This window comes from Phyllostomus discolor, chromosome 10, assembly GCF_004126475.2.
Source record: "Phyllostomus discolor isolate MPI-MPIP mPhyDis1 chromosome 10, mPhyDis1.pri.v3, whole genome shotgun sequence".
Lineage (NCBI taxonomy): Eukaryota > Metazoa > Chordata > Mammalia > Chiroptera > Phyllostomidae > Phyllostomus > Phyllostomus discolor.
The window spans coordinates 15733277-15747601 of NC_040912.2; the positions used below are offsets into that span (position 1 = coordinate 15733277).

Sequence of the window (14325 nt, forward strand, 5' to 3'; positions counted from 1 at the left end):
TTATGAGATTTTTTTTGTGTGCGATTATGTGTTGCAATGTATTTAATGTGTGGCCCAAGACAACTCTTCTTCTTTCACTATGGCCAGAGATGCCAAAAGGTTGGAGACCCCTGCAAAGTATATGTTAAGATCATATTAAGGTGAGTGTAAGTTGAAGTCTTGTTCAGTGTCCCTTAACTACAATAATGTCACTGCACATCCCATGGGCTGCCGTGACATGTAAATGGCCCCTCTACCTTGAGGATGAAGCTCTCCTCGGACTGCAAGCGGAGCTCCAGGGCGGACTGCCTGGCCATCTGCTCCAAGTGTGGTGCCCTCCTTCGGGGCACGTCCAGCGCTGGGAATAGGTCACCCACCAGGCCCAAAAACACAGGGATGTCCTCAGTCACTATTTTAGGCATATTGAAGTCCCTTAATGCTCTCATGAGTACCTAGAAAAGGGAACAGAACACACTTTATTTTTTAAAAATGCCAATACACCCCTGGCTGGTATGGTTTAGTAGATTGAGTACTGACTGGCCTGTGAACTACAGGGTCGTCAGTTCAATTCCCAGTCAGGGCACATGCCTGGGTTGCAGACCAGGTCCCCATTAGGGAGCACACAAGAGGCAACCACACACTATGTTTCTCTCCCTCTCTTTCTCTCTCTAAAAATAAATAAATAAAATCTTTTCCAAAAAAGGAAACAATTATATTTTTAAAAAGCCAATACAATGTCTAAGAAAGACCTGAACAGCTAAAGATGTTTTATTTCTCACATCTAAAGCACGAGGGTCAGTCAGTACTGACTGACCAAGTCAAGTCTCTGTCAAGATGGCATTGCACCTGCAGGGGGGTTAAATGCTCTCAGAACATGGGAAGGCTCTGCCAGCGCCGTGGACAGACTCGGAGGAGTAAAGCCATCAAGGCGATGCCGATCCCTCGCTGCCAATGATCTGCTCTCATCTTGAGAAAGGGTCTGGGCCCTTCTCTCTTTAATCCTCACATGCCAGCACATAAATTAACCAAGACCACCGGATCATTTCGTTCAAAGTTCTCCGAGAATCTCAGAAGAATAAACTCAATCATTTTCAGCTGGGGTCTTTGTTTTATATTGGCTGAAAACCAAAAAGGGCTTTAGATGCTCAAAGCACTAACTTGAACATGTGGATGGCTCATATGGAAAGAGGTAAGCATTTCAACAACAAGAACAACACCGCAGGAGAGAAAATAAATGCAAGGAAATCCTGACCGCATCATCAACTGTGACTGAGAGGAAGAGAGAGATTGAAAAAGAGAATGCAGAGCCCTGGCTCGGGTGGTGGATTGTCCCATAGAGCAAAAGGTCACAGGTTTGATTCCCGGTCGGGGCACAGACCCAGGTTTTGGGATCCATCCCCAATCAGTGCACGTACGAGAAAGCAACCAAGTTGATGTTTCTGTCTCATGTCAATGTTTCTCTCTCTCCCTCTTTCTCTCTCTCTCTTAGAGAAATGAAAAAGTGTCCTCAGGCAGGGATAAAAAAAGTGAATATAGAAAATCACATAATATATACCCTTTCACATCCAAGGACACTCAGTGGATAGATCTATCTCTTTTCAACTTCTCAAGCCGTAGAGCATGCATACATAGGCACTATGCATACCTAGTGTTGTATATCCTTTACTCTCACTGCTTATTTAATGCAGAAGAATAGACACGCAGCTGCTATTGTTTCCTGCGTGGAGGGACAATTCCCTACCACGCAGCTCTGAGTAAGCAATGGGGCAGGGCACGGGGGTCAGGCCATCAACCTTCCTATTCTGTGCTTCGTGTCCCTCTTACATCCTATGACATGGGCATACTTTCCTCCATTAGATTATGTCTTTGGTGACTTTTTCAGGATTAATACTCGAGAATTAATCAAATTTTCTAAATGTTCCTTAGAGGAAATCAAACAGCAATCATTGAACTATTTGATTATGACTGCCAAAGTATTGTTAGTAGCTGACATTTCAAAAGCACTTATGAAATTACATTTTCTTTCCTACACTCGATCCTTTGACTCAATAATACTTGTGATCTTTTATAATATAAGAAATGCCAGGGCTCGAAATATCCTCCATTAATAATAGATGCTATGTGTTTACAGGTCGTGCTATGCATGACCCACTGTCCAGGACATACCATGATTTGTATGAAGCCAGTGTACAGCTGTACCACCCTGAACGTGCCCCATCTCATCTGATTTGTATGAAGCTGTTTAGCTACTCACTCAACAAAATCACGTTCGTATTGCATTACCTGGTCTTCAGGTCTATTTTTATCTCCTCGTTTCAGGGAGCCAGCTACGACCAAGACAGATTTAATAGCTCGAAGTCCCCAATCATAATGATCCTGAAATCAAAACACAGGCAAATTTTCTAAAAAACTGTGCGAGGGAATAAGATTCTCATTCCAGAAGTAAAAGCAGAATGCTAGGAGTTCAGAGAAACGCATGCTTTGATGATGTGAAGTGATATTGCCCTCTCCTCTTTGAGGCCGTGACAGTCATGTCCCTTCGGCTTCTTCTGGCTCCTTTCACCTGGTTCTCTCTGCCTTTCTCAACAAATTTCTTCTCCCCACAGCATTTCATTGTGGCATTTGCCTGGGGCTCCATCCACCTCCCTTGCTCTTCTCTCTCAACAGACCTGTTCAACCCCCTCCACATTTTCCCCTCTGTCCACAAGCACGTGTCTCAGGTTGTCCCAACAGCTTTGGTGTTCCCCCCTTCTCCAGGCCTAGGTCTCAAATTGCCCTGGTTACTTTGGTGTTTTAATACTTTCAGCCTGGAATAACTGCAAAACGATGTCATCAGGAATTAACGAAAGGTCAAAGGACAAAAGTCAAAGGTGGCTGAAAAGCTGAGTTTAAAAATAATAATGCTGATGCTTGTGTAACTTTTGTGGCATACCAGCCACTTCAATGAAACTGCAAGAAGCTAATGACTAGAGAATAGAAAATAGTTAAGTTTGACCCATTTCAGAGACCAAGGAATTATAGAGCGAAAGTTTAAAAGAAAAAGCAAACTCTGCTTCACATGATGGATTACCAACAAATGAGAAAATTTCAGTTTAACATTTCTTGAGGTGTTCTCTAGAAAATTGGTTTTACCTGACTCTCACAGACACTCTTGTTTTCTCTTACAAGAAAATAATGTTCTCACCAAGAAACGAAAGCATCACAAAATTCCATTTATAATGATAACACTGGCCATATTTAAAGGAAATCACATAGCTCACCAACAAAAACTATTAAGTATAAATTAAACATAAAACTTAAAAGGTCACAGGTTTAACTTCACAAAAAATTAAGAATTGTAAAATACAGACTTTTCAAAAGTTTATGGAAAATGTAAATTACTTCTAAATGTCTAACCGTAATTTGAAAGATAAATTACCCAGCACCTGTATTTCAAAAGCCATTTTAATGCGACATAAGAACCAAGAGAAGGAACGACAGTCTCGTCACCTGCTTGGAGAGGAGATCCCTGCAGAGCGTGTACAGTGTAACGAACTTCCGGGCTAATGAGCGTGCGTCCACAAAACCTTCAGCAACCAGCATGATTTCGCAGATGAGCTCAATGTCGGGGGCCACCATGGCACAGGGTCTGTAAAGCAAATGTGAAATTTAGTTTGAAAATGTGAGAAGATATTAAGTACATTTTGCTGAAATCAAGTTATTAATTTGTACTGACATTCTAACCATTCCCAAGCAGGTTGTCACAGTGACCTCTGTCAATCATGGCTAACAAGACCCTTCTCTTCAACTAAAAACAATGTCTATTAGTCACTGGATACACAGGAAAAGATGCAAAGTCTGCAGATGGCAGAAGCATAGGTGCGGTGTGTGCTGGCTCGCATGGAGTAAATACTTCCCCTGCGGCTGATTTCTCTCCCCCAACACGACATCACTGAACGTGCGGCTGGGAAGAGCCACCCGGTAACACACCACCATGCCGACACGAGACATACATGATCTTAAGAGTATAAACACTCAGAAGGTAATTTAATTATGAAGGGAAGAGTTTTGAGGATCACCTTTGTCTGTGATACAATTCATTTAATCAAAAGTTTACATCATTTACTTTTTATTAGTGGCTGTACTTAACAACACACTTTGAAAATCCATGAAAATTTAACCACCAGCTCCTTTACACTCACAGGAGCCATGTCTGGTACGCCGCTGCCTGAGGCCCACTTAGAGACTTGTGTAAGATGAAAATTTAGAAAAACATAGCTTTCAAATCCCCCTTTTTTCAGAGAGGGGCTTCTAAAAGTCCTTCCCAAAGAAAACTGCTATTAACAGCAACACTTCATAAAATTCCACTCAACTGACGTGCAAAGGAGGGGTCAGGTAAATAAGAAGCCCATTATTTTCAATTTCTCACAGTACACACCCTAAATATTGACCCACCTGTTGTTGGGAACATGAGTACAGTCCACTTCATGCACATCTGATTTTCACCCTATAAGCATTCCCCAGAGGCCCTCTGGGTCCGTGTCACTGAGTACCTACATGTCACTGAGTACATACACATTATTGATCACATATATGTAACTGAGTACATGCTTTTATCTAAGCAGGCCCCACAGTTTTCTCATATTTTTTACTCTTTATCACATGACAAGAGTTGTCAAGATGAAGAGCAAAGAAGGGAGAGAGAATGCTAACAAATTTGCTTAATTGATACTTGCATTAATATCGACAAGTAACATTTTCCGAGTACTTTCTTCATGCCATATAGGATACTAAAAGCTCTTCATGAGCTCTCACTTAACTCCACGAGGTGGCCACTCTTCTCGTCTGCATCTCACGGAGGTGCACACGAAGGCTCTGAGAGGTATAAGCACGTGCCCAGGCCACACACAGGCTGGGTCAGTGGTGGAATCGTGATACTTTCGGGGCTCATGTGTAAGTACTGCCCGCTGCTTGTGAGCACTACTGTCCTCATCCAAGGGTCCTTCAAACTTGGCTGACACAAATACTTGCACCCCAATGTAAACGATGCTGCACTTAGTTAAATTAAATGTATGGAAACTTTACAAACAATCCAAATGTCAAGTACCAAATGCACACATGTGTGAGATGCATTGGGTTACAAATATAAAAATAATGGAAAGATGTACAATTTTCCAATGAAAAGATTCTGTGATTATTACATTTATTTCTAGACTAGTTGTTATGCAGAATTTTTTTTCAAGAAAAACAGGCATTACAAAATTGCCATGCTAAAGAAAGCTGCTACAGAAGGAAAGGAGAGCATTCAATAATGTATGCTAGAATAACTATTAGGGAAAGTAATTCTGTTCAAATACTCATTTCATGTTACTAACCAAAACAAGTCTTTAAGAGATGAAGTACATTTAAAAATAATACTATAAAAATTAGAAGAAAATACATGGGAAATATCTAGATGAATAAACAAGCAAATTTTAAGCTTAAAACAATGGAAAGAAATCACACTAAAAACCATAGAGGTTCTTACATTACATTATAATATATTATTTTGAAGGCAGGCTGTGAATAAAGATACAGAGTGTGAATACTAAAGAACTAAAAAATAAAACCGACAAGCCTCTCACTCAAGATAAAAAAAATGTGGAAACAAAAATGACCCATCTCAGACATGGACTTCAAGACGTCGCCACAGACAACAAGGAAATGGTATGGCCACATTAATGCCAATAAATTCAACAATCTAGATAGCATGAAGAAATTCCTTAAAAGATCCAAATTACCAAACACAAATTCAAGACAAAATAAAAAATCTGAATAATTCTATATCTATTAAAGAAATAGAATTTATCACTAAAAAGATTCCCGCAAAGAAAAAGCTAGGCCCGGAGGGTTTCCCTGATCAAGTCCATAAAATAACTAAGGAGTAAGTAATATGAATCCTACAAAAACTCTTAACAAACAGAGAAGAAGGGAGCCTTTGCCAACTCATTTCATGATATTGTCATTACTTTGATGCCCACATAAGATTAGGGTATTATAAGACACTATAGACCAGTATCCCTCATGGTATAGATTTTAAAATCTTTAACAAAATAGTAGCCCATTGACTCCATCAATATGTATAAAAGTGGATTGAGTGCCAGCCTGTGAACCAAAGGGTTGCTGGTTTGATTCCCAGTCAGGGTACATGCCTGGGTTGTGGGCCAGGTCCCCAGTGGGGGGCATGCAAGAGGCAACCACACATGGTTTCTCTCCCTTTCTTTCTCCCTCCCTTCCTCTCTATCTAAAACTAAATAATAAATCTTAAAAAAAAAAATCTCCTGACCAAGAGAAGCTGATGCTAGGAATGCATTATTGAATTGTTTAGCATTAGAAAAATCAGTATAGTTCAGCACATTAACAGAAAAATGAAAACTGTAAAACAGAACTTCTAGAAGAGCATGCAGTTGAACATTTTTACAACCGAGGGCTAATTAAGTGTTCTTAATCAGGATAGAAAAAACAAAACAAACTGATAAGTTGCATTTCATCAAATGTAAAGTTTCTATCTTTGATGAACACCATTAAGAAAATGAAAATGCAAGCTGCAAACTGAAAGACATTTGCAATATATATATCTAATAAAGAAATTGTACCCAGAACACAGAACCGCACAGAAGATGGCACAGGAAGGGCTAGTAAGTCTCACGAAAAGACGTTCAACATCATTAGCCATCATGGAAATGAAAACAGAGCCCACAATGCCAAACTGGCTAAATCCAAAACACCGACAATGTCAAGTTTTGACAAGAATGTAGAATAAGTGTATAATGATACAACCCTCTTGGAAAACAGAGTGGCAAATTCTAATAAAGTCAAACATACATTTGCCACATGACTTAGTAAAGCAATTCACAGATCTTTATCCCAAAGAAAACGTGTTCACACTAGGACTGAACATGAAAGTTTGTAGCAGTTTTATTCACAATAGCCACACACTAGACACCACCCACATGTCAGTCGACAAGTGATGGGTGAACAATCGGAGTACATGCATACAAGAGAATACTAATCACCGACAAACAGGAACTACTGATACAGTCCAACTCGAAAGAATCCCCAAACCCTACTGTTGAAGGAAAGAAGACAGCAAACGAATACATGCTGTATAGTTTCATTTAAGTAAACAAATTTAACCTGAAATCACAGAAAGCTCACCAGTGGTATGGGGGACTGACTTCAGAGGGCATGGGAGAATTTCAGGGGTGTTAGAAATATTCCCTTTCTCGACTGTGCTGGTATTTTTGCCAATTATACACTTAAATGGGTGGACTTTTGTATAAAATTATATCTGAACGAAGTGATTTAAAATATGAGTTAAACATAACTGGTTCAAATGCAATAGCAGAGTTTCGCTGACAGAGTGCTAATGAGAGTATATATGGGTAGACGGCTGTTGGAAAAGAGGTCATCGATAGGTATTTCAATCATTCACCAAGTCATTCTGCATGTAGGAATCTATTGTGGGTAATAATCTGAAATAAGGAGAACTCTTTATGTAAAAAGATGGTTATAGCCTGCTATTTGGGAGTCATAAAAAAATGAAAGAAAAACACAAATCCTCCATGCCAATTGGGAACAGTTAAGAAAATTATGAACAAGCCACAGAGAGACTATTTTGGAGCTACATAAAACGGCATTTCCAAAGACTATTCAATACTATGAAAAATTACTTGTGGCAAAACATTAAATGAGAACTAAATAAAAATTATGCCTAACCTCCTATCCTAACTCCATAAAATATACATTATAAAAGTATAACAATCATTATTTCTGGGAAGTAAAGCTGTAGCAGTAGTGTTCTATTTATTCCTTTCTGTATTTTCCAAATATTTTATAATTGGTGGAAATCATAATAAAAATATCATTACAAAAGAGCTAGTGCTAAATGTTCAAAAACACCACATGACCTTTAAGTAATGAGTTTGAGTCCAGTTTCCTATTACAAAAGAATGAATTTATCCTGATGAAAGTTCTCTCCATAAAGTGATCCCTGCGAGAGGATAAGGGGCTTGTTGCAGGAATTCTCAAGCACAAACAAATCACTGAACAGTGCCGACCGGCGACGTTAGGGGGCATGCGAGCTCCAGATGCTCACCCGCCGAGCGAGACACTTGCCTGAAAAGAGCTTTGAGATTTTCCGGTAATTCGGTCCGACCAGCATACCCTGGGTTCATGGTTATAAATATTCCAACGGACGGCTTCAGTGTGATAGCTTCCCCGAGAAACACAAATCTACCATAAGAAGAATACTGATGGAATTAAACGTGTTCACTGAATATCAATGCAGGCTGACAAATGCAAACCACTGACAAATGCAAATGCTATTAGGAGGCTGTTTATTCTCTGCAATTTTCTTTAACATTCATAAGCATACATATTTTGAGTATGCTTTGAAGCATGTTTATTAACAATTCACTCCATTTCCCCAAAGGAATTACACATGTGGGAAGTATCCTTTTATATTGTAGCAAAGCCATAGGATGCTAGAATGTAAAAATGAGGACTTGACCCCTTTAACAATTCATAAAAAGTGGTACCATTTGCACCTTCAAATGTGGGCTGCAATTGTTTGAATGACGTACTGCAGAGGTAGAGGATACTGTGCTAAGAGAAGAAGGGACTTCATGTTTAGCCTTTATTTTATCTGTTTTCCCGTCCTCCTTCCCCCAATCTTCCTTCTCTCCTTCCCTTTCTCCTCCCTCCCTCCCATTCAAATATCCATTGACAACCGAGGGGCAGAAGAATGCAGTGGCTGTGACGGCCAGCTCTGGGGCTGGACGGGGAGCATTCAGGGACCTGCTGCACCACTTTAGGCATGTTCCATTTCCCTCATCTAATTAAAAAGGGATAATAATATCACCCACTTTATTGGATTATATGAGGATTAAAAGAGATTATGTATATAAACGACTAAAAGCCTAGAACAAGGTAGATACTCAACAGATTTTCACTCTGACTGTGGCTATTATCATCACTTGAAGGCAGAGGAGAAGCAGTGAAAGATTTTCAGCAAGAGTTGCAAGGGCCAAATTAGGATTTTGATGGCCAGGACAATGGAATGGTAACGGGCTGTAGGAGGAAACTTTCCTCCTGAAGGGTAAGTAGAAGGAAACCTTCACATGAGCTCCATGAGACAAAGTGTAAGGCTTTTTCTTGCTGAGAACAGGGAGGGACGGAGGATGGAGGAGCTGGGCCTCCACCACAGACTGACGAGGGAGAAGAGCCGCAGTGTTTAGGACTAGGAGCTTCTTAGGTTCCGGACAGTGAAGAGAAGGTGGATTTTGGAGAGTCAAGGTAAGGATGGAGAAATCTGTGTTCCTAGAACATCAGGGAGACAGGCCTGGGAGGGCTCTTGGGGCAGGCAAATGACTGCTGTCCCATTAGTCGGAGAGGAATGACCGCAGGTCCAAGGGAAGGACCTCGCGAGGGTACAGCCAGCAAGATGCTGGAAGGCTGTGGAAGGCTTTGTGGTTAAGGCACGGGCCCGACTCTTAAATCCTCAAGTGTAAACAGAGTTTAATAAAATGCATGAAATCGTTAAGGAGCCAGCCATCTCCACATGGACTAGCCCAGCGTGAAGAAGAACAGGTACGACTCACAGACACACAGACATGGGGACACAGGAGACCGTCGAGAGCTGTGGCGGGGAGGTTTTGGAAGTCCTGGATCAGCTCTATGACTCTACGTAAGAAAAGCTGGCTTCAAATGGCATCTGGGTTATGTTAAATAATAAGATTTTAACTAAACATGCACCTGGGGATGAAAAAGGACAGAAGCTAACTTCTCTAACGTGGCATTACAGCAGGGCAGGTGAGGTGACTGCTTCCTGGCATCCCAGAGCCACGTGGTGGAGAGGCGGGGAGGTTTTCTCGAAGGTGGAAATACGCAACTGTAAGTTATGATGACAGCTGGAAACTCCTCCAATGGCTTCACAGTTTCCAGCAGCTAGATCATCTTTCCGTGATGGGGACATTGAAATGTTCCTGGCCGAGCACAACACCCCAATAATGAAAGCTAAACGGGTAGGCCAGATAAATGAGCTGTACGTTACTAACTGTATACCAAAAATGGCACAACGAAAACCACAACTGTGCACTATAATACTCACTTCTCAAATTAAGCCATCAAACCCTATGGTCTTGTATCTTTTAGAGCATGTCATTGTGTTGGGAAGTGGTTAGGTCCTGGATATATGTGGAATGTCTTTGGCCCAAGTAACTGGAAGAAAGTGGGGCTATGAGCTACTGGGATGGGACATCTAATAGAGCAGGTGTTGGTGCAAAGACCAGAATTTTGACTTTGAGGTGAGAGGACTGTGAGACCTCAAGTGGCATCTCAAGAGGCCCAACAGGCATCACCTGTGAAGTCCAGGTATTGGGGAAGGGGGTCCGGGCAGCTGGCAGCCAGCAGCACGCAGATGGTACTGAAGGCCACGTGACTGGGTGAAATCACCAGGGGAAGAAATATCAATATACTACACTTTTCTGCATTTCACAACGAGAAGTAACAGCCCTGAGGGTGGGAGGACACTGGGAAGGTGTGGTGTCCTAGAACCCAAGTGAAGAAAGTGTGTCCGCACAAGGGAGGGACCTACAATGTCAGATGCGGCCAGAAGGTCAAGATAGATCAGGACTGAGAACTGATCACTGAGTTAGCATTGTAGAGAGTGTTTATATTTTAAGTGATTAAAATAACACAATACGCTTCTCTTGTATTCAACACTTAAAAAACAGTAATTGAAATAGGGGAGGTTATTCTGAGTAATTATTCAAAATTAGCCGTCTCTCTTACTTTATCCATTTCACGAGACAGGGAGAAGCAGGGTAGGCTGTGAAGGTGAAGTTCACGGCATTCTTCCATATGACTCTTTTTATTTGTCACCACAGGGGGAAAAAAGAGCCACATGCCACTCACCTCTTCTTCCTGTTTCTGATGGCATCATGTATCATTTTCACCTGCACTGCCACCACGGACAGAACTTCCACAGAAATCCGATTGAACTCATCAAAGCAGCCCCAGGCTCCGGTCTGCACCAACCCCTTGTAGATGTTTCCTATGGACTAGATGATGGAGTGAGGCATGAAGAATTCAACAGAAGGGGGATGGAAGCTGTTATTTTGAGTCACTTCAAATCAGGAACAATCTTGTTAGACTATATCATCCTATAACTAACTTACCTTGTAGTCCATTTGCTCCGAACAATTGAACACATAAACCATCATGCCAAGGGCACGTCCAAGATCTTTGGTGGTTTCGGTTTTCCCAGTACCAGCGGGGCCAGCCGGAGCCCCACTCATGGTCAGGTGCAGTGACTGAGTCAGAGTAATGTAACACCTTTAAATAACAGAAAACACATAGAACAATCTAACATGAGATTTCTAGACAACATAAGGGCAATCCAACTTGTTCTAAAGTTTAAGAAGTCAACATCTAGAATATGGTAGTAGCACAAATATTAATATACCTTTGATTTGCTTGTGGCAATAAGGAGAGTCAATAACATTTCATATTTAAGTTATTTTTATGTTGGTTGTTTAACAATAGAGAAAAATGAATTACTCTATTTATCTCATTTCCTAAGAGCTGTGTATTTAAATACAACTAACACTCGATTTGCAATGTTATAGAATTTCTGTTATTTCTAGGTAAAGATACTATTAATATGGCACACAACATCTCAAACTATTGTTTATAAAACAAATATAGAAATCTTGGATGATGAATGAATTAAACATTTACTTCATTAAACTGCCACCTAATAACTACACTGAGATATGTAAATATATACACAGCCTGCAAATAATATATACCTATTTCAAAGTACAAGGCAAATGCACAAAGCCACAATTTATTATATTAAAATGTATTTTAGAATTCATTTTGCATGTGTTGCTACTCACATTTAGATTATAATACTCTTTTTTTTTTTTGCAGGAAAGACTCGGCAGTTCTTAGACTGAGAAAAACTATGCAAAGACAGAATATAATATTTGTAAAAGAAGGAGAAACCAATAAATAGCAAGTGCCTTCCATGGAGTTTCTGCTGAGCTAGGAGTCATTTTTGTCTTGGTACAGACAGCAGGTCTAGAGGAGACACACTCAGGCAGGTCAGAAGACCAGGGACCAGTGTCTACTTTGCCAATAAGCAGATAATCCTCTCTCTCTCTCTCTCTCTCTCTCTGACATCAACATGCTTCAGCTTTCTCCTCCATAAAATGAGGTTTATTGTAGGAAGATTTAAGGGAAGCTGAAGGTAAATACCTTGAAAGATTCAAAGTACTAAGCAAACAGGAACAATTGTGCATGAAAATGAAAAGCGTTTCTGTACTTTATGGCTATCACAGGTTTAAGTGCATCTTTCAGTGAATATGGAGTGGAAAGACCCCTGGATTAAGAATTTAGCACTTTCTGTAGTAGAGAGTATCCTCTAGCATCTTTCCTCAGGTTCCGAGTTTTGACTGGACATACTGCCACCTACAAGCTCCAGACAACAGCCGGGAGTGACCAAGCCCCACCCATGTGCTGTGTGCTGAAATGATGTGTGCAAATCCTAGGAAAGTATGTCCTTCGCTGGGACTGCTCCCCTCTGGACTGTTACACAAGTCAGACGTTAGCTGCTGCGTTATCAAGACCATTATATCTTGGGGCTCTCTGTAACAGCAGTCTAGCCTGCACCTTCCTCGCCAGTTCCCCCATGTTCCAACTCAAGTGTCTCAGGGACCAGCTGGTTGACAACCCAAGCCTCGGCACTTGCCCACATATGTGAGAAGGAGGCAGGCTACCTGCCCTGCCTACCACACAAAGGAACCGCCAGCATCAAATAAGACGTAACAGAAGTGCTCCAAAGGCATCACCGTGTTAGTGTAAACAATTCGTAAATGATCCACAGAATGAAATGCAAAAGAAATGTGTAAACTCCACAGTGTGAACACCACATAGCACCACTTTTAAAAATATTTTTTAATTTATTTTTAGAGAGAGGAGCAGGGAAGGGGGGGAGAAACATCGAAGTAAAGTATAAACTTTACTTCTCTCATCGATGAAGAGAGAAATATCAGTTGTTGCCTCTCATATATGCGCCAACTGGGGACTGAATCCGCAACCCAGGCTTGTGCCCTGACCCAGAATTGAACTGATAACCTTTCCCTTTTCAGGTTGAGGCCCAACCAAGTGAGCCACACCGGTCAGAGAATACGTAGCATTAGTAATACCATCAAAAGGAACATTCGTCTTTCATCTGCCAAATAAACCATGCAGTGATTTTTTTAATTAAAATTTGTAATAAACTATTAGTCCTGACATATTGGTAAACTTTAAAATGTCTCTTGCACGTTTCTCTGATGACGACATCACACACACACAGGAGACACTCAGCAGCCACGGTTTTGACTTTTCTCAAGTGCTTTTTGTCAAGCTACGCATATTCCCCTCTCACCCGGAAAGCAATATATGAATTAATTACGTGATTAAGATACCAAATACTGACTTCTGGTGAAAGACAAGTTAAAGAGAGCTGAATCAGAGGAACAGGATTACAGAGGTGGCACAATCCACCAATGATGAAACCACGAGCAGAATGATACATAAACAGCACCCGCGAGGCTAGGGAGAGACTCCTGCCACCCCCGCCCCCCGCCCCGCCCAGGGCCACCGTCACAGCCCAGCATGAGCGCCTTCTCTCTGAAACTATGTCCATTTTCCTTCCCCAGGTGAGTGGTATGGTATGGGGAAGCTGAATCATCTGGAACACTCCTGTGATCTTGAGGTGAGATTTCTTTCTCCTGAAAGTCGAGGGTTAAAATATGCCTTCTCCCACCAGGTACTTCGGCAGAGGTTAGAACACTAATGAAGAACTTCAAGTTGGTATGACACATCCGTCTCTCTACAATGCTCTGTGTGTGTACACGTACTTGGAGTCACGCGGAAACCCCACCACCCCCTGCCACACTGGCTCCCTGTCTTATCCTTTGAACTGGCCAAGCTCCTCCCCACCTCGGGAACTTTGTTCTTGTCTTTGCCTATGACTTCCTGCCCGGGGGTGTCTGCTGAGCTGGCTGCTTGTCACCATTTAGGTGTCGGCTTAAATGTCCTCTCACTCAATCTGCAGTAATAGACCCTCCCTTCAAGACAGGGCTAACATATCAACTGGCTTAATTTCGTCCCAGCATATATTACCACCAAAACTAACTCTTCATTGTTCATTGTTCCTCTTCTTCCCACACGCCGCACTCAACTAGAAAGTAGCCTCCGGGAGAGCAGACACCCTGGCCGTGTAGCACTAGAGGGTGCCCAGAGCAGCACTTCATAGGGATCTGTTAAACCGTT

At 41.5% G+C, this 14325-nt stretch overlaps 1 protein-coding gene across 2 annotated transcripts in view; it reads right to left on the bottom strand.

Moving 5' to 3' along the window:
- DNAH11 (dynein axonemal heavy chain 11) overlaps positions 1-14325 on the bottom strand; it is a 256071-nt gene that overhangs the window by 150208 nt on the left and 91538 nt on the right. For both annotated transcript variants that reach the window (XM_036010519.1, XM_036010518.1), the window contains exons 33-38: positions 11178-11334; positions 10915-11060; positions 8116-8232; positions 3469-3607; positions 2263-2355; positions 237-431 (exon numbers count right to left, since the gene is read on the bottom strand). In XM_036010519.1, the coding sequence (XP_035866412.1) occupies positions 237-431; positions 2263-2355; positions 3469-3607; positions 8116-8232; positions 10915-11060; positions 11178-11334 (847 nt within the window). The remainder of the gene's footprint in view (positions 1-236; positions 432-2262; positions 2356-3468; positions 3608-8115; positions 8233-10914; positions 11061-11177; positions 11335-14325) is intronic.